This window comes from Chiloscyllium plagiosum, unplaced genomic scaffold (assembly GCF_037043375.1).
Source record: "Chiloscyllium plagiosum isolate Xiang-an unplaced genomic scaffold, Cpla_swu_hap1 HiC_scaffold_9, whole genome shotgun sequence".
Taxonomy (NCBI): Eukaryota; Metazoa; Chordata; class Chondrichthyes; order Orectolobiformes; family Hemiscylliidae; genus Chiloscyllium; species Chiloscyllium plagiosum.
In genome coordinates, this window is record NW_028270147.1 from 54,626,681 (window position 1) to 54,648,050 (window position 21,370).

The following is a 21,370-nucleotide window of genomic DNA, read 5'->3' on the forward strand; positions in this document are numbered from 1 at the left end:
CAAGTCCATTATCTCCCTGTTCCTGGTCTCTCCAGCCAGAGGAACTGGAAGCAAACCGGAGATAACCACTCTGGACATCCTGCTTTTCAGCCTTCTTCCTAGTTCTCCGAAGTCCTGCTGTAGTATGTTCCTCCTCTTCTTCCCGACATTATTTGGGCCGACATGTACCACCACCTCTGGCTCTTCACCTTCGCCCTTGAGGATTTCCTGCACTCTGTCTGCGATGTCCTTAATCCTGGCACCAGGAAGGCAACACACCATCCTCAAATCCCGCCTGTTGCCACAGAAACCCCGTTCAGTTCCTCTCACTATGGAGTCCCCTATCACCACGGCTCTGTGCGATGTCTGACTCCTCGGCTCTGCCTACACGCCAACTTTTGATTGACAGACCTGACTGCCTCGCGGACTGGCAGTGTCATCTGTCTCTACTGTTTCCAAAAGATTCAACTTGTTTCTGACAGGTACTTCCCCCGCGGTCTCTTGCACCTGTCTCCTTCTGCCTTCCTCATCGTCTTCTCTCTTCTGCTGTCTTCTGGTATGGTCGGTGTAATAATCTCGCTGAATGTCCTGTCCAGAAGGATCTCGTTCTCTCGGATGAGCCTAAGGTCCTCGAGTTCTTTCTTCAGTGCTGCAACTCTGTCAGTAGCTGAACGTGCACACACTTCCCACAGACATACGAGCCAGATATACCAGAGTCATTGACCTCCCACATCATGCACGTAGCACATTGAATCAGCTGGGCAGTCATGTCTTCACCCTCTTCAACTGTGGTGTAATCACCACTCAACCTCCTTGTCGAAGTCTCCTGAGCTAAAGATTCTCTCTTCTCTCAACAGGAACTTCCCTGGACTCTCTTTGTGGGGCAAGTCTGTGGACTTTAAAGTTAGGTTAGAGGAGGAGGGTGGGAGGGACGCCCTACTTTGTAGGAACTGGGGTCTAGAACACACCCACTCAAATAACAATCACTTACCTTCCCAACTGGCTCTGCACTCCGACTTCACTTCTGCCCAGCTCCCGCCGCTCTCTGCTGCAAAAAGACGGTTGGCATCAAGGTAAGTTCTTAAATAACAATCACTTACCTTCCCAACTGGCTCTGTGCTCCGACTTCACTTCCGCCCAGCTCCCTTGTCAAGGAAAAGATCACATTAGCATCAAGAAAATAAGAAAAATAAACCTTCTGTCATTGTAATTTTGAGAACTGTCGATTTAGTATTAAATAAATTTGAAATGAAATTTGATTCCTGTTTTGCAGTATTTTAAGTTAATTTGCTTTGATTTCAAGCATCAGTTTTGATTGGAACTTGAAGATTGCAGTTTGAATGCCACTGATTTTAAGATTTGCCTTATCTCTCTGTGATTTTATTTAAAGTGGACATATGGATAGAAAAGAGGCAACATTAAATGTCAGTTAAATCAAATGGGACTCAATTGTTCTCCATAATGAAGACTTTTGTAGAATTATGAGTTGGGGATAGGAGACTAAACCTGAATTGTTTATGTTTTTGATTCAAATTAACGGGAAAATGTATTAAACATGTACAAGACACAACTAACTTCAATGCAATGCTCCTGCATTATTTGTGGAAAGTCAGGCCCTTTTTCTACCATCTCAGAATCTTGAAAATATGGTTGCATTTTACATCAATGAATTATCAAAGCAGTTAGTATTTCAGCCTATACTAACCAGCTAAAGAAATAATACTTTGCAGTTTTCTCAATAAACTTCAAAGCTTGCTAACCAACCTATATAACCAACCAGTTTTGAGGATGGCTCATACCAGACTTAAAATGTTACTTCTATTTCCCTGTCCACAGATGCTGCAAACCTGCTAATTTTCCCCAACCTTTTATGTTTTAAACTGTAAAATACTTTCTAACTTATGATTTACTGCTACAAGTGGTTGAAACAAATTTTAAAAATTTTCATTAAATTTGCAGGAATTATTCTCACTTTTCCCCCCAGTATTTGCGAATTAGAATAATTTGAAAGCATATTTATTTTACTTTCTCATAAACAATGAAATTAATTCTCTATGATAACATAGATCTTGTGAACAACATTAAAGTATTTTATTTTGCAGTCAGTTTGTTATTTACATATCTCCATAAAATACAGCTGTGAAAAATTATACTGATGACACAAGAGCAATTAACCGAGAGACAAAAACATTAGGTCTAAAATACCTAGATACTGACTGGTGGTGGGAAAGAGAGTAGCATTGCAGTGCAGCATAAGCATAAAGCAGCAGCAACAGAGGACAATGAAGGAGACAACAGGCCAGAACAATTAGCAGTATTAAAAACAGGGTTAGCAATTGAAAACAGGCCTTCAATTTACAAGACTGGGAAAATGAAGCAAATTCAGATTCAGTGGAAACCCAGAGTCAGTAAATTGTGGAGCTGGAAAAGCACAGCCGATCAGACAACATCCGAGGAGCAGTAGAGTCGACATTTCGAGCATAAGTTCTGACATTCCTGATGAAGAGCCTATACTCAAAATGTTGACTCTCCTGCTCCTCAGCTGCTGCCTGACTGGCTGTGCTTTTCCAGCATCACACTTTTTGACTCTGATCTCCAGCATCTGCAGTCCTGACTTCCTTCTCCTTCAGTGGAAGCCTAGGCAGCTGGAGAAGGCACAGAACTGGACACTAACAAGGAGACACTATTTTTATACAAAAACACAGAAGAGGAAACCCTGAAATGCAATTGTTTTTAAAAAAAAGCGTCAAGGTGCATCCTAAAGTTGAAAATTAAGTCAAACATTAACTTGTCTGAACAGAAAAATCACTCAAAATATTAATGGTGGTTTTTGGAAAATGTGCAAATTTTCCTGATCACCATCATGCTATGTAATTTTATTGTGGTAGGCTTGCATAGATGGTTCTACATTTCGTGCGAACATAGGAAATTATAGGCTGAATAATGACAGTATAAAAATGTGGCAATGAGAAATCAAGTTACCCAGAAGGGTATATGAATGTGCTCTATTTTAAAAGTACTTTTATCATCTTAGTTTCATACTTAATAAAGCTGTACCAGTATATAGTTAGTATAACTTTATGGTTCTGAATTCGTTAAATGGCTTTATTATTATACTTATGACCTAAGTTTGAAATACGCCACAATTAATGCTTGTTTGAACACTTTGGTGATAGTATAACAGTTGTTAACCAAAGAGAGTAATTCACAGCATAAAAGCACAGTATTTCAAAGCTGAATTAAAAGCATATATATTTAATCAGAATTGGAAAGCAGATGAGAGTTTGAGAGGTTGGATGGAGATTGGAAATATAATTATTCATTTGGCATTATTTGTCAACATGAAAGAAGGTTCACATATGATCTATATATTTCTGTACTAAGAACAGTATTTGCTATTTGCAAGGTTCTCAAGAACTGTAGTAAGTACAGTTTTAAAAACTTGTTTTGCCATGCCTCAAAAAAATGGTGTAATTGCTTCATGTAGTACTAAAAATAACTTGTTTTTTAAACTGCATAAAACTGAATTTAGTTCACATCATAGCTTCAATTTCTACCTTAGGACTCCAGGAACAACAAGCAGTTCTTGGCCAGCACGCTGGACAGCAAAGGAGAAAGAACTTTTTGAGCAAGGGCTGGTAAGAGACTGAAGGAACAATTAAGTAAAGCGGTGATTTACATAGAATGAAGAGCTAAACAATTCACCCAGAGTTCTTATGATTACGATCCAGTAAATTCCTGGGCAACAATTGCATGTGTGAGGAACAAGGATGAGGATTTAATTTGGTTTGGTTATAATTCTCTTTATGGTGTAATATCCTCACACTCAGTCCAGCATCTCCTTAGATATTGGCATAGGTTGGAGAGCTGCCAGCACCAGTGAAGCCATGCCAGCGAATATGTGTTCTAAAGACACTGGAGAAAATTGGCAAGATAACATTCACTTTTCAATTAATTGTAGGATGGTATGTTTTGTGGCCCAACTTTTACATAAGTTGTTCTTCATTTCATACATGCCGCATGTAACATCTAATCTTAGCTAGTGTTGCAAATAAATTGTAGGAGTTAATAAAGGGTATATTATGATTACTTTGTTATATTGTCATTGATGCAAAAATTAGGTCAATAATTTTTATTTTGAAAGCATATACAAAAGCAGGCCAGCATCATCTCCTTGGGATTGAATGCATTCTCTCCACCATCCCTTAAATTACTGCAAAGATCCTCAAGCTATTTCAGACTGACTGTAAATTCACAACATAAAACAGTTCTCAAGTTGGAGATCACAAGTATTCCTTGGGTGGGAAAATAATCAGAGAGTTATCTTTAAAAGCTGTTAAGGCACTGTTGTTGGGGAAAATTGTAATTTAACCCATTCTTTGCACTCCAACAGAACCAAATCAAACGATGAAATCCCAGTGAATAATGCGAATGGTTTGTTCTTTCATATTGTCAAGGCTAGAGACAGCAGAACTAACTAGTAGACATGATGCAAGAATACAGATTGGAATTTTATTTATATTTATTCATGTTAATTTTCAATATTTGTTTGGTCTTACCATTGTTTCAATTATTTTAGGTAAACAAAACATTTGTTTGAAAACTTAACAGTAATCCAGAGAACCCAGTGAAAGGGCTAGATTCTTCTGGTTACTACTCCATAAAATTGGCCAAACTGAACCAACCCATTGATACATCAAACTTATTTAGAGCATAGAGCATAGAACAATACAGCGCAAAACAGGCTCTTCGGCCCTTGATGTTGTGCCGACCTGTGAACTATTCTCAGCTCATCCCCCTACACTATCCCAAAATCATCCATGTGCTTATCTAAGGATTGTTTAAATCTCCCTAATGTGGGTGAGTTGACTACATTAGCAGGTAGGGCATTTCATGCCCTTACCACTCTCTGCGTAAAGAACCTGCCTCTGACATCTGTCTTAAATCTATCATCCCTCAATTTGTAGTTATGCCCTCTCGTACAAGCTGACATCATCATCCTAGGAAAAAGTATTTCACTGTCTGATCCTCTGATCATCTTGTATGTCTCTATCAAATCCCCCCCTTAGCTGCCTTCTTTCCAATGAGAACAGACACAAGTTTCTCAGCCTTTCCTCTTAAGACCTTCCCTCCAGACCAGGCAACATCCTGGTAAATCTCCTCTGCACCTTTTCCTATGCTTCCACATCCTTCCTGTAATAAGGACCAGAACTATACACAATATTCCAAGTGCGGCCGCACCAATGTTTTGTATAGTTGCAGCATGATATTGCGGTTCCAGAACTCAATCCCTCTACCAATGAAACCTAACACACTGTATACCTTCTTCACAGCACTATCCGCCTGAGTAGCAACTTTCAGGGATTTATGCATATGGACTCCAAGATCATTCTGCACATCCACACTACTAAGAATCTTTCCATTGACCCAGTATTCTGCCTTCCTGTTATTCTTCCCAAAGTGCATCACCTCACATTTATCGACATTGAACTCCATTTGCCACCTCTTAGCCTAATTTTGCAGTTTATTCAAGTCCCCCTGTAACATTCTTCTAAACTGTTCACTACTCCACCGACTTTAGTGTCACCTGCAAATTTACCAATCCATCCACCTATGCCTGCGTCTAAGTCATTTATAAAAATGACAAACAGCAGTGGTCCCAAAACAGATCTTTGTGGCACACCACTAGTAACTGGACTCCAGACTGAATATTTTCCATCAATCACCACTCGCTGCCTTCTTCCAGAAAGCCAGTTTCTAATCTAAACTGCTAAATTTGGATTATCCCTCAATTCCATGCCTCTGCATTTTCTCCATCAGCCTACCACATGGAATCTTATCAAAGGCTTTACTGAAGTCCATGTATACGACGTCAACTGCCCTACCCTCATCTACATGCTTGGTTACCTTCTCAAAAAACTCAATGAGGTTTGTGAGACACGACCTGCCCTTGACAAAACCATGTTGACTATCTGAAATCAAATTGTTGCTTGCTAGATGATTATAAATCTTATCTCTTATAATCCTTTCCAAAACCTTTCCTACAACAGAAGTAAGGCTGACTGGTCTATAATTACCTGGGTCATCTCTGATGCCCTTCTTGAACAATGGTACAACATTTGCAATCCTCCAGTCCTCAGGTACTAAACCTGTAGACAATGATGACTCAAATATCAAAGCCAACGGCTCTGCTATCTCCTCCCTAGCTTCCCAGAGAAACCTCGGATAAATCCTATCCAACCCAGGGGACTTGTCTACTTTCACTCCTTCTAGAATTGATAACACCTGTTCATAACTAACCTCGATCCTTTCTAGTCTAATATCTCGTACCTCATTCTTTTCCTCCACAATATTCTCCTTTTCCTGAGTGAACATCGATGAGAAATGTTCACTTAGCACCTCTCCGATCTCTACGGGGTCCACACTCAACTCCCCACTTCTGTCTTTGACTGGCCCTATTCCTACCCTAAATAAAAGCAAATTACTGTGGATGCTGGAATCTGAAACCAAAAAAGAGAAAATGCTAGAAATTCTCAGCAAGTCTGGCAGCATCTGTAAGGAGAGAAAAGAGCTGACGTTTTGAGTCCAACTGACCCTTTGTCAAAGCTAAAAAAAGGAGAAATAGGGAGGTATTTATACTAGACTGAGAGAAAGTGAGTCATGGCTCCAGAAGCAAAGGTAGCAATAAAGAGGTGATAATAGTGCATAGAGAGATTATAGGGAGATTAGGAGCTGTGAATGACCAGGGCTGAAGCCAATACTATGTGACAAAATATGTGAGGGATGGGGGGGGGAATGGGTGAAGCAGAGGCAAAATGGAAAACAGGGGAGAAGAGTAGCAAACGGGGAAGAGGAGAGGAAAAAGGTGATGAGAGAGTGGGGAGCAAGAGAAAGAGAGACAATCAAGAAATAAGAGGTACAGAACAGTGAAAAAAAAATTTAAAAATAAAATAAATGAAATAAAATTACAGAGCAGAATGAAAACAGAGGGGTCAAGATGGGATAATCATCTGAAGTTGTTGAATTCAGTGTTGAGACCGGCAGGCTGTAACGTGCCGAGTCGGAAGATGAGATGCTGTTCCTCCAGTTTGCATTGAGCTTCACTGGAACATTGCAGCAGGCCAAGGATAGACATGTGGGCATGGGAGCAGGATTGTGTGTTGAAGTGGCAAGCCACGGGAAGGTGCGTACTGACCGAAGGCACTCAGCAAAGCGATCACCCAGTCCGCATTTTGTCTCTCCGACATTGGGGGCAACGAATGCAGTAGACCAAATTGAAAGAGGTACAAGTGAAACGTTGCTTAATCTGAAATGATTGTTTGGGGTCTTGGATGGTGGGCATGGAAGAGGTAAAGGAGCAGGTGTTGCACCTTCTGCGATTGCATGGGAAGGTGCCATGTGTGATGGGAGAGGTGTTAGGGGTGAAGGAGGAGTGGACTAGGTTGTCCCGGAGGGAACGATCTCTGCGGAATTCCTACCCTAATCGTCCTTTTATTCCTCACATACCTATAGAAAACTTTAGGGTCCTCCTTTATTCTATTTGCTAAAGACTGCTCATGTCCTCTCTTTACTCTTCTTAACTCTCTCTTTAAATCCTTTCTGGTTGATCTGTAACTCTCCATCGCCTAATCTGTACCATCTTGCCTCATCAACACATAAGCCTTCTTCTTTACAAGAGATGCAATTTCTCGGTTTCCTTACCTTATCACTTCCTCCCTGCCTGACAGGTCATACCTATCAAGGACACGCAGTATCTGTTCCTTAAACCAGCTCCACATTTCAATAGTCTGCAGCCCCTGCATTTTGCTATCCCATTCTATGCATCCTAATTCTTGTTTAGTCGCATTATAATTGCCCTTGACCTGTGGCATGTACCTGTCCCTTTCCATCGCTAAACTAAACGTAACTGAATTATGGTCACTCTCTCCAAAGTGCTCACCTACAACTAAATCAAACACCTGGCCTGGTTCATTACCCCTCTTGTCGGCCCTTCGACATACTGTGTCTGGAAACCCTCCTGTACATATTGGACAAAAACTGATCCATCTGATGTACTAGAGTTGTAGCATTTCCAGTCAATGTTGGGGAAGTTAAAGTCCCCTATAATGACCACCCTGTTCCTTTCACTCTTACTCAGAATAATTTTGCTAATCCTCTCTTCCACCTCCCCGTCACTCTGTGGTGGCCTATAAAAAAAACTCCCAAGCAGTGTGACCTCTCCTCTCCTGTTTCTAACCTCAGCCCACACTACCTCAGTAGATGAGTCGTCATCAAAAATTCTCAGCCACCGTTATACTATCTTTGACTAACAAGGCCATGCCTCTTTTACCGCCTTGCTTGTTTTTAATGAAAGATCTAAACCCTGGAACCTGCAACATCCATTCCTCACCCTGCTCTATCCATGTCTCCGAAATGGCCACAACATCAAAGTCCCAGGTACCTATCCATGCTGCAAGCTCATGATAGTGACATTAATTTTTGACTTTAAATTGTTCTGCAGCTGTTCTTGAAGTAAGCTATAGGATGTTAATTATAACATGCCTGCCATCTATTAAAATCACTGGCTATTGCAAATTTCCCGAATTAACATTACCTTTATGGCCATTGTTGCTTAGGCACAAACATTTTGGTATTAGTGGGCTCTTGGTGACCTGGTGACAGCACAGAATATTAGTACATTAATGTAACATTGTTTGATTCAAATTATCTGCTTTATGTAGTCTCTGATGGAAGAAAGAAATGTGCATATAATTTTAATTTAGTTTTCAAAATTAAAACCTTTTCACTCAGTAGACCTTCTGATATAAACTCATTACATGTGAAACTGCCTGAGGCACTGACATTGCTGCTGCTTCTATTTTAACACTATCATGTGCATTTCTCCATTATGTCAGAAAACATTTAATTGTCAGTTTTGTGTTATCATCAAAAATTTTCAACCATTCTTTTTACAGTTTAATAAATACAACACAAGGACTGCAAAGTATATTGGATAATCAGTGTAGTCAGTATATTTGAGTAATATTCACTTTATCAGTTCCAGATTAGGTTCATGAATCAACTGGAGATCTGAATCTTTCAGTACATTTATTACTTTAATCATTTTTTATTAAAAGGCAAAATGCTGTGACTGTGTGGGTTTCAAAATATTTTTTGTCTGAAATTTTGGTAAGCACTTGTCATAATAAGATTTTACTCCAAATTATATTTCATCTTCAGTCCTAGTTATGATTTTAATAACCAATAAAATGGTCCAGAAAGATTTTTTCCTGAAGGGCTGGTAGGTGTACAATGGTAAAATCATGGCAGCATGATGTCCAGCAATTCTATTAAATCTGACTTCAATGTGTAAATGTAGTTTGATAAAGTTATTCATTAAGTGTATTGGAGAAGTCATTGCTAATATTAACAGATTTATCGAGTAGTCAAGACAGTTATTTATTTCAGTCTCATGTATAGCTTGGCACTATTTTAAATTGCTTTTTAATGGTAACTGCAGGAAAACAGTGTATGTGAATCTATCTCATTAATGTAGTGTCCATTTTTGAATTAATAACTGCATGCCAAACTTTTATTTCATTTTTATAACAAATTTCTCTTGTTAATTTTAGAGGCTTTGGTGAATTTCTTTAATGACTCCTAAAAGATAAATATAGATACCTCCTTTAAAATCATTGCTTTTTGGTTGAGATAGTTAGTCTTGTATTACACAGGAGCTCTGTACTTTGTATGTAGATACTTTCTGTATCTTGAAAATGTCTGAATTATGCTGAAATGAGAGTGTGAAAGTTGAGGTATATTTTAGCTTTCATATGAATTTTAAGAGTTTTTTTATATGTCAATTCACACTCATATGACTATCAATTCAACTTCCAGGAATCAGGGATATGAAGCAGAAAATGCCTGGAACTATGTTAGAAGATACAAATCATCTCAGTTTTGAGTGAGAACCAGCCTATGTTCATTCAGGCTACAACCCCTAACTGTCCAAATCTTTTAGATTGTCAATGGCACAACATAGCAGCATCAACGGAAGCATTTTCCAAGTTATTACAATGTGCCCACCCTCAGGAGTATGCTATTTTCTTGTGGTACCTGTGTTTTGTTCTTTTTTTGTTTCTTCCATTTCTCATATAACTGTCTTTATGTAATGTGACATGACTGACAGCAAATTAGGTTGTCAAGTTTGTGCTCATATTGAATTGTAGGCATCTGTGCATTGAGGATCTCTATTCTGTCTGTCTGGAATAATACCTTTACACAGTTGACACAAAGGGGTGACATTTATATCACATGTCTTGCCTGGATTTGACATTCCAGAGCAAAATGCAATATGCTAACCTATTGTGTCATCCTATCCTTCCTTATTTATTCTAATAGAAACTGTAGTCATAGCTTAAGCTCTATACTGCAATTTATGTTGGATTTTCTTTGAATGGTTTAATAAGCATGAGCTATAAAATCAACTTTGTTTACTTTCAGGCCCAATTTGGTCGAAGATGGACAAAAATTGCAAAGCTAATTGAATCACGAACTGTGCTGCAAGTGAAAAGTTATGCCAGACAGTATTTCAAGACAAAGGTAAACTTGGGCAAAGATAACTTTGCCTTTCTGTTTTAAGGTCCTATTCTAATTGTATCAAGTTTTTTTGGGGCACTATTGCATGGATACAGTATCTCTCAGGCACCTTTTAATGTACAGGTATTCTCTTTGACAAGGATCAGTTAGACTCGAAGCGTCAGCTCTTTTCTCTCCTTACAGATGCTGGCAAATCTGCTGAGATTTTCCACATTTTCTCATTTTCTCTTTTGGTTTCAGATTCCAGCATCTACAGTAATTTGCTTTTATTAGGTATTCTGTATGTGTTGACTATAGATGGGGGGTTGACACTTAATTTGATGACCCCAATTTTTTTACGTTCCACCTAATCACTATTGATCATTAGATTACCAGAGCCAATGTCCTCTTAACCTAAAATGAATGTGTGTTCACTAAGGATTCTGAAAGATAATAGATAAGATTTGTTCTTTAAGCAATAATGTGCATGCATGGCCACAACAAAATTTCAAAGATATGAGCATTGGAAAAAGATGTGCTATGCAGAACAAGTAACTTTTAAAGGGAACATTGGTGTAAACCCTAATCGATTGCTTTTTGTCCTTGCCTGGATCCAGTACTGGTAGATGTAGCAACACCAACTGATGTCATAGCTGACAGCAAATGACTGGGCATGAATTGCGCTAGCACCTGTAACTATTAGTCTGTGTGACTTAGTGCCATACTAAGAGATTCACTTACTAGCTAAGTGAATGTAGTCGATTCAGTATATCAGGAACATATTTATGTAACCAGCTTGAGAGTGTCAAATAATAATTTACATCTTAAGTTGGTGTTTGTGGAGTTGTCACGTGGCTTTAACCCATTATTTTAAACTTGTTAAACCTCATATTTGCTGAAAAAGTATTGATACATCTAAACATTGGCATTTATTAATTCAAAGTGAATCAATTCAAGTCAGGTGACAATTCAGTTTTGTACTAAATTTCGACTGTCCTATGTTGCTTATTTTAATTCATATTGCATCATTCAAATGTTTTTATATACATGTAACCTATGTTTCACAAAAAAACTTAACTGTGATATGATTTTTTTTTTAATCAGCATCGTGTCATCCTTACTCAAAAATACTGTTTCAACAATTTGTAATACATTTGTGATGTTTTCATATGGGGCTCACTTAGTTGCATATCACTTATTATTTCCTAAAAGATATACAGTTAAAAATGTTAAATGTATAAGCTAAGTATGTTGGAGAATTTTTACTCCCCAACACATCTGAATTGGGGTTGGATGAAATGTAAATTGGGTAACAGCTGCAAAAAATTACAAAGAGATGTGAACACAGCCCAGTCAATCACGAAAACCAGCCTTCCTTCTCGTGACTCCATCTATATTTTCCGCTACCATGGGGAATCAGCCTGCATAATCAAAGACGATTCCTGAAGAAGGGCTCATGCTCGAAACGTCGATTCTCCTGCTCCTTGGATGCTGCCTGACCTGCTGCGCTTTTCCAGCAACACATTTTCAGCTCTGATCTCCAGCATCTGCAGTCCTCACTTTCTCCTCCTACATAATCAAAGATCCTTCCCACCCCAAGTTGTACTCTCTTGCACCTTTTTCCATCAGACAAAAGTTTGAAAATGAATACCAGTAGATTCAAAAACAGCTTCTTCCCTGCTGTTCTCAGACTTTTGAATGAACTTCTCATGTTAGAGGTAATCTTTCTCTGCACCTTTTCTGTAGCTATAACACTATATTCTGCATTCTATACGAATGAGACTCATGGTTGGTGTGTTGTCTCCCAGGTTCCAGGGTCTGTTATGTCTCGGATTGTGTCTTTGGGATCTTGAAGGGAGAGGGTGACCAGCCCCAAGTCGTGGTCCATGTAGGTAGCAAAGACATAGGTAGAAAGAGGGATAGGGATGTAAGGCATGATTTCAGGGAGCTAGGGTGGAAGCTGAGAGCTAGAACAAAGAGTTGTTATTTCTGGTTTGCTACCCGTGCCACATGATCACAAGGCAAGGAATAGGGAGAGATATCAGCTGAACACGTGGCTGCAGGAATGGTACAGGAGGGAGAGTTTCAGATATATGGATAATTGGGGCTCATTCAGGGTAAAGTGGGACTTCCACTAACAGGACGGTCTTCACTTGAACAGAGGGGTACTAATATCCTGGGTAGGAAATTTGCTGGTGCTATTTGGGTGGGTTTAAACTAGCTCAGCAGGGGGATGGGAACCTGAGGTGTAGTTCCAGTGCACAGGAGGATGTGAGTAGGGAGGGCATGGACAGGATTTCCTGGTCACAGGAGCAAACAGCAAGCTGGTTTGAAGTGTGTCTACTTCAATGCCAGAAGTATCCAAAATAAGGTATGTGAGCTTGCAGCATGGATAGTTACCTGGGACTTCGATGTTGTGGCCGTTTCGGAGATATGGATAGAGCAGGGTGAGGAATAGATGTTGCAGGTTCCAGGGTTTAGATCTTCCATTAAGATCAGGGAAGGTAGTGAAAGAGGGGGAGGTGTGGCTTTGTTAGTCAAGGACATTATAACGGTGGCTGAAAGAACTTTTGACAAGGACTCGTCTATAGAGGTGGTATGGGCTGAGGTTATTAACAGAAGAGGAGAGGTCACACTGCTTGGAGCTTTTATAGGCCTCCGCAAAGTTCCAGGGATGTGGAGGAGAGGATTGGCAAAATGATTCTGGGTAGGAGTGAAAGGAACAGGATGGTCATTATGGGGGACTTTAACTTCCCCAACATTGACTGGAAATGCTATAACTCTAGTATGTCACATTTTGTCCAATGTGTGCAGGAGGGTTTCCTGACACAGTATGTCGAAGAGCTAATGAGAGGAGGGAGGCGACACTAGATCTGGTGCTTGGTAATGAACCAGGCCAGGTGTTTGATTTATGGTAGGTGAGCACTTCAGAGTGAGTGACCATATTTCGGTTATGTTTAGTTTAGCGATGGAAAGGGATAGGTATGTGCTACAGGGCAAGAGATATCGATGGGGGAAGGGCAATTATAATGCGATTAGGCAAGACTAAGGATGCATAGAATGTGGTAGCAAAATGCAGGGGATGGTGGCAATTGAAATGTGGAGCTTACGGAACAGATATTGTGAGTAATTGTATGTCCCTGTCAGGCAGGGAGGAAGTGATAAGGTAAGGGAACCATGGTGTACTACAGAAATCGCATCTCTTGTTAAGCAGAAGAAGCAGGCTTATTTGACGATGAAACGGGATGGTTCAGATGAGGCGATGGAGAGTTACAGGTTAGCTCGGAAGGATTTAAAGATAGAGCGAAGAAGAGCAAAGAGAGGACACGAGCAGTCTTTAGCAAATAAAGGAGAATCCTAAAGCTTTCTATGGTTATGTAAGGAATAAAAGGATGGCTAGGGTAGGAATAGGGTGGGAAGTTGTGTGTGGACCCTTTGGAGATCAGAGAGGTGCTAAACGAATATTTCTCATCTGTTTTCACTCAGGAAAAGGAGAGTATTGTAGAGGAGAAGAATGAGATATGAGATATTAGACAAGAAAGCATTGAGGTTAGTAAGGAAGGGTTGTTAGCAATTCCAGAAGGAGTGAACGTAGGCAAATCCCCTGGGCCAGATGGAATTTATCCAAGGATTCTCTGGGAAGCTAGGGAGGAGGTGTTAGAGCCTTTGGCTTTGATCTGTGAGTCGCTATTGTCTACAGGTTTAGTACCAGAGGACTGGAAGATTACAAATGTTGTGTCTTTGTTCAAGAAGAGATCGCCCGGTAATTGTAGACCAATGAGCCTTATGCATGTTGTAAGATAGGACTTATAATCATCTAGCAAGTAACAATTTGATTGCAGATAGTCAACATGGTTTCATCAAGGGCAGGTCATGCCTCACACACCTCATTGAGTTTTTTGAGAAGTTGACCAAGCATGTAGATGAGGGTAGGGCAGTTGACGTGTTGCACTTGGCTTCAGTAAAACCTTTGATAAGATTCCACATGGTAGGCTGTTGGAGAAAATGCAGAGGCATGGGATTGAGGGTGATTTAGCAGTTTGGGGGGATTAGAAACTGGCTTTCTGGAAGAAAGCAGTGAGTGGTGGTTGATGGAAGATATTCAGCCTGGAGTCTGGTTACTTGTGGTGTCCCACAAGGATCTGTTTTGGGACTACTGCTATTTGTCATTTTTCTAAATGACTTGGACACAAGCATAGGTGGATGGGTTAGTAAGTTTGCAGATGACACTAAAGTCGGTAGAGTGGTGGACAGTGTGGAAGAATGTTGCAGGGGGACTTAGATGAACTGCAGAATTGGGCTGAAAGGTGACAAATGGAGTACAATGCAGATAAATGTGAGGTGATTCACTTTGGGAAGAATAACAAAAAGGCAGAATACTGGGTCCTGGAAAGATTCTGGTAGTGTGGATGTGCAGAGGGATCTTGGAGTCCACGTTCATGGATCCCTCAAAGTTGCCATCTAGGTTGATAGTGCTGTTAAAAAGGCATACGGTGTGTTAGGTTTTATTGGTAGAGGGATTGAGTTACAGAGCCTTAATGTCATGAAACTATACAAAAAGCTAGTGCGGCCACACTTGGAGTATTGTGTACAAGTCTGGTCGCCCCAGTACAGGAAGGATGTGGAAGCATTAGAAAAGGTGCAGAGGAGATTTATCACGATGTTGCCTGGTCTGGAGGGAAGGTCTTATGAGGAAACGCTGAGAGACGTGTCTGTTCTCATTGGAAAGAAGGCGGCTAAGAGGGGATTTGATAGAGAAATACAAGATGATCAGAGGATTAGATAGGGCAAACAGTGAAAATTTGTTTTCTTGGATGATGACATTAGTTTGTGCAAGGGACCTTAGCTACAAATTGAGGGGTGACAGATTTAAGACCGATGTCAGAGGCAGTTTCTTTGCTCAGTGGTAAGGGCGTGTAATGCCCTGCCTGCTAATGTAGTTAACTCAGCCACATTCGTGAGATTTAAACAATCCTTAGATGATGATGGGTAGTGTAGGAGGATGGGCTTAGATTAGTTCACAGGTTGGTGCAACATCCAGGGCCAAAGGGCCTGTTCTGTGCCATATTGTTTTATGTTCTATTGTCCTAATGTAATTAAGTAAAGTATCATTTGTCTGGATTGTGCACAAAACAATACTTTTCACTGTATCTCAGTACATGTGACAATAATAAATCAAATCAAATCTTCATAATATTAACCTTGGGAAACCTGGTATGGGAATCAAATACACCTTCAATTAAAATTAAGTTTTCTTGTGGTACCAGTTGGGGCTAAGTGGCGCAGGACTCCTTCCTTGCCAGTGGACATCATTGGCTGTCCTGTTCTACCTTACCCACTCCACTCCACTGCACAACATGCCCATGATTGGGGAATGACCCTGATGACTCCATTCCCAGAATGATAAGATCAACAACAACCACTGTAACCATACGTTCTCCCCTTCTTACTCCCACATACTCCAATTAAAGGTGCAGAAGATTATTTTACTGTTCTTACAGCATGTAGCCTATTCCAGAGTGTTCTCAGCCCAGCAGGGAAGCAAGCCCATCAGTGTGACTCCTAGATGGGGAATGTTTTGGCAAAGTCAACAAACATTGTAGGCTAAGTGCCTGCTCCTTAACCTACTCATTTGACTATTTTTAAAATTGGATGCAAGTTGTATATTAGTGTTATTCACCAAGTTTTTCTGGAATTGTGTCCATTTCGGTCGGTTTTTATGGATTCTGCAGTATGTTACACTGTCAACATTGGTACGTGCTACAATTTAGACAGTCTGAACACTTGATTTCAAATGTTTCACAATAGGAAATTGAGGTGTGAAGGCAGGTAATAAATACCCTTATTGTGACAGCAGTGGGTATGATTGCAGGCCCAAAGATCTCTTGACTGAGCACAGCCAGTAGAGTTGAAGGAATGCCACTGATGGCTTTCAGGATCGTTATTGGAAATAACGAAAATGAAAAATATATGTTAGAGTTATATTTGAAAAAATCTTAGAATCACTTTGTAAACTAAACACTATCAGGTACTGTACACCTGAAGCTTGCATACAGTTTCTTAGGGCAATGGTTTAGTTTACCTTGTATTTAACTAATCCCAGCTCTTTGACTTGTGAAAATTAAAACCTCTTGCTCTTTGAAAGAAAATTGCATGTGATTTGCTCTAGAATTACCATATTTGACAGCAAACCTGCCAAGGTGATGGATTAGATTGGACTTGTCTCAAAGATGGTAATTCTAGAGCAAATCAATTTCTGCAATTTTCTTTCAAAGACCAAGAGGTTTTAATTTTCACGAGTCAAAGAGCTGAAATTAGTCAAAATACAAGGTAAACTAAACCATTGCTGCTGTGCTTTTGTTCCCATTGTTTTAAGAAAACTGTATATGTGAATTGTAGTAGGAAGTGATTATACATAATGCAATCTGTTGGAAGCATATATCCGTGTAAGAGTCTACGGCTTTGAAACATTTATATGAAGTTTGTATTTTTCTTTTAATTTCATAGGCAAGAAATGAAAACCCTGTGGAAGAGACAAGTATCTGGTCTGCAAAAACATTTGTGTCTGGAAACGGTGCGAGCCCTTTGAAGATAGCATCAGAGCATTACAGTCCTACATTAGCAAAAGGTCAGGTTTATCCCACTGTCAATACTGTTAAGATTGAGCATATGTCTGATGATGAAGATGTGGATGTCATGGATGAAACAGATAGTGAGAATAATGGGCTTCAGGAGCAGAAGGGAAGAGAAACCCAACTTGCTTCAAAGATGGATGAACCTGAGGTGACTACTTGTAACAATGCATCTGGAGTAGATGACACTCCCACTTCCACTGCGGTTTTGCAAAAATGTTTCCAGATGACAGACCAACAAGAAATGTCCAAACACGATGTCACAAGTAGTAATAAAACTGATAATTTGAAGTTCATGATTGATAGTCAAGAAAATGAAAGATCAGTAAAAACAGCTAATGTAGACTTTATAGGCTACAGCAAATGTGGACATTCTGTCGAGACCAATGAAGGATTAGTAATGCAAATACCTGATTTTCTAGAGTTTAACCAATTAGAGGAAAAAGAGAAAATCCATAATGATATCTGTGCATACAGTTTGCCTGAATCAGTTTGTGAAATGGAAGGGGATGAAGAGACCTGTGATAGCGAAGGAGAAATTTTAAAAACTCCCGTGCAAGAAGTAATATTGGACAAAAACACGATCACAGAAGATGAGAAACAAGCTATCCCTGAGTTTTTTGAAGGACGATCATCAAAAACACCAGAACGCTTTCTGAAAATTCGGAACTATATCTTGGATCAGTGGTAAGGAAGGGCAGTGTTTTAAAACTATTTACGAAAAGTTTCATAACATGTCTGATAGAGTTTTCAGTTTTTAAGGCAATGAATTACTTTGATTCTCTAACCAAATCAAAGCATGTTTGAAATTTGGTTTTGCATTATTTTTGTATGATTCAGCTGAGATGCTGGCGGGTGGGGGGTTAAACAGGATACCCCTGAAATTGGATATGGGTATTGTATTATGCAATTATTTTGTGCTCATTTACAATGAAACAGGAAGTATACGAATTAGGTGCTCTTTGCTAATTATAATGGTTGTGACATGCAATCAGCACTGAATGTGTTGTGAGTGTATGAGGCCAGCATTATGTATAGCACTATTTCCTGTACACTAACCTTTATGAACATCTGCAAACATGTTTCACAAACTCAGCAGGAACCAGTAGAAAGTGGTAAGCAACTACTTGACAAAGTAGATGATTTTTTTTGAAACTCATGGGTGATCTAGATGTATCAATGGGCCCATATGCCGTTCAGAGAGTCATACAGCACAGAAACAGACCCTATGGTTCATTGGGTCCATGCTGAACATAATCCCAAACTCAACTAGTCCCACCTGCCTGCTCCAAGCCCATATCCCTCCAAATCTTTTCTATTCATGTACTTATTGAAATGTCTTTTGAACATTGTAATTGTGCCCTCATCCAACACTTCCTCAGGAAGTTCATTCCACATGCGAACTACCTTCTGTGTAAAACGTATGTCCCTCACATCTTTTTAAATCTCTTTCCTCTCACCTTAAAAATGTGCCCCCTAATTTTGAAATTTCCCATCCTCTGGAAAAGACACCTACCCTTAACCTTGTCTGTATCCCTCATGATTTTATAAGCTTCTATAAGGTTGCCTCTCAACCTCCTACGTTCCAGTGAAAAAAGTCCCAGCCTATCCAGCCTTTCTTTATAATGCAAACCTTCCATATCCGGCAACACCCTGGTAAATCTCTTCTGAGTCCTCTCCAGCTTAATAATATCCTTTCTGTAAGTGGGTGACCAGAACTGGACACAGTAATCCAGAAGAGGCCTTACTAATGTGTACAATCTCAACGTGACTTCCTAACTGGCTCATCATATGTTCAGTTTTTGCATATTGAGGAGGGTGCATTAACTAGAATGGTGAGGTTTACAATCGTGTTGAATTAGTGTTAAAAGCTGACTAATGTTTACCTACATTGTATACTTCTGGCATATACATAACACGCCACATTAATGCCCTCAACAATGTACTGTTTGTAACGAGTTGTGTCTGAAGGGCAGGAGCAATGTGGACACCATTTTTTTTCCTAAACCAGCACCTCTTGTATCAAAGTTACAAGGGCTGTGCAGCCAAATTTTGTGTCCAATAAATCTACTTAAATAATATGACTTTGTAGCTTGATTAGAAATGCTTTTCAGAGTTCTTAAATAAGTATGTGCACTTTACATAATTTTAACATGGTCACTTTATTTAATTATTGTGGTGGACAATATATTATATCTTTCAACGATAAAAAGAACAGGAATAAAAACCTTTTATGTGGCTTCCATTTTAGTTGATCACTCTTTGATTACTCCAGGGTACAGTGAACTGGTGAAATGCTCTCGACAGAACTGGGAAGTTTGTTTCGAATTTTATTTTTCTATTAGTGGGTTTTCCAGGGTCATACTCTAGATTAGAGTTGTGCTGGAAAAGCAGAGCAGGTCAGGCAGCATCAGAGGAGCAGGAAAATCGACGTTTCGGGCAAAAGCCCTTCATCAGGAATAGAGGCAGGAAGCCTGCAGGGTGGAGAGATAAATGGGAGGGGGGTGGGGCCATTCCAGGGTCATACACCTGGAGACAAATTGAACTAAAACCTTCACCATCTCAGCTCAGGATTGTCTTCCTTCATTTACTTCACCTGTTTTGTCCATCTTCCTGGCCTGTGCTTATTGTTACTGCATAGCAATGTCAACTTTGTGACAACACAGAGATGTTGCGGGGGGAGCAAATTTGCGTATCTGTCTCCTACCGACTGTATGATATTCAAAATTTAATATTGTGCTGATGCTGCAATATAGAACATAGTACAGCACAGGAATAAACCGTTCTGCCCACCTTGTTTGTGCTGACCATAATGACATTCTAAACTAATCCTATCTGCTTGTGTATGGTCCATATCCCTCTATTCCCTGCCTGTTCATGTGTATGCCCAAATGCCTCAAAAACTTTGCTAATGTTTCTACTACTATTAGCTCCCTGGTAGTGTGTCTCAGACCCTATTACCCTCTGCAAAAAAGATTTTCTCTTGCTTCACTTATTTTCCATTCTATTACACTGGTAAATTTTGGTGGTATTTAGTTGTTTGCTTTCTCCCTATAAGGGTAATCTGATGGATTAAGGAATCAACTGGTAACTGTTATGTCCACTTTTTAAATAGCTCATTGCTTAGATGATGTGTATCCACAGTGGAAGACCGAGTTATTTTTAAATTTTCGATCCCCACAGAATGGGTTCCTGTCTGTTTAGTATTTTACAGACAGCTGGTCAAAGACTGGGTACACATCTGGTGCCTATGCATCAGGTGATGGAAACTCTTGTAATGCTATTTTGTGGACATATGTCTATTTGTATCATGTTCCTTTATCTCCCTTGAACCCCCATTTATTTTTGCTACTGATATATATTGCATTTTTAACCAATTTTTCTGGAATAGTATGAATAGTTCTCTTTTTCATCTGTTTCTATTCCAATTTAGGGTTACCATACCCAAATGGGAAACTCTCAGCGACTAATAATTGATCACATTTGACACCTTTGACCCTTATTTTAAAAATCATCTTTTTCTGCCCATCCCATGAACTGAAATGTCTGACCGTCTCAAATTGCAGTTTGATGGCTTGTTTGGTTTTTCCTGCAGGGAGAAATCTAAACCCAAATATCTTAATAAAACATCAGTGCGACCAGGACTGAAAAATTGTGGAGATGTGAATTGCATTGGACGGATACACACGTACCTGGAACTAATTGGAGCTATAAACTTTGGCTGTGGTGAGCTGGCAATATGTTTTATTTGCAAGACAAAGCTTTTATATCCAAATCTCAATTTGAATATATTCACTGTCCAGTTCTGTTACAGTAATTGGCTATTGACTCTGGAGAATATCCTATGTGCAAACTGAGCATTATGAGAGCTAGTTTGGACTTTGTTTCGATAACTATTTGGCATTACTTCAATAGTTAAAATGACCAAATGCCAGGCAGAGATTTTCTAGTAATCTGAACAGCTGATTTGTTTCTCTTCCTCATTTTATTTTCATTAATTCCATTTCTTTTTTAAATCCTTCGCTTCCTATTGCTTTCAGACTGCGGAAAATCCTTCTGTCTGACTATCATTGTTGTGTTATTTTATATTTCCTTTGGATGGCGCTATAACTTCTTTTTAGACAACTTCCAGCACTTCAGTTGATCTGGGTGGCAATGTTAAAGTGCAATTCTGCACAATGTGCCATGTGTCAGGAACTGGC

The 21,370-nt window shown here is 39.6% G+C and overlaps 1 protein-coding gene across 5 annotated transcripts in view; it reads left to right on the top strand.

The window, feature by feature from the left end:
* Positions 1-21,370, top strand: part of mysm1 (Myb-like, SWIRM and MPN domains 1) — a 105,460-nt gene that overhangs the window by 30,256 nt on the left and 53,834 nt on the right. For all 5 annotated transcript variants that reach the window (XR_015758159.1, XM_043699289.2, XM_043699291.2 and 2 more), the window contains 4 exons: positions 3,542-3,617; positions 10,462-10,560; positions 17,044-17,855; positions 20,764-20,894. Coding sequence is in view for 4 of the 5 variants with exons in the window: in XM_043699289.2 (XP_043555224.1) it covers positions 3,542-3,617; positions 10,462-10,560; positions 17,044-17,855; positions 20,764-20,894 (1,118 nt within the window). In the remaining variant the exon portion in view is untranslated. The remainder of the gene's footprint in view (positions 1-3,541; positions 3,618-10,461; positions 10,561-17,043; positions 17,856-20,763; positions 20,895-21,370) is intronic.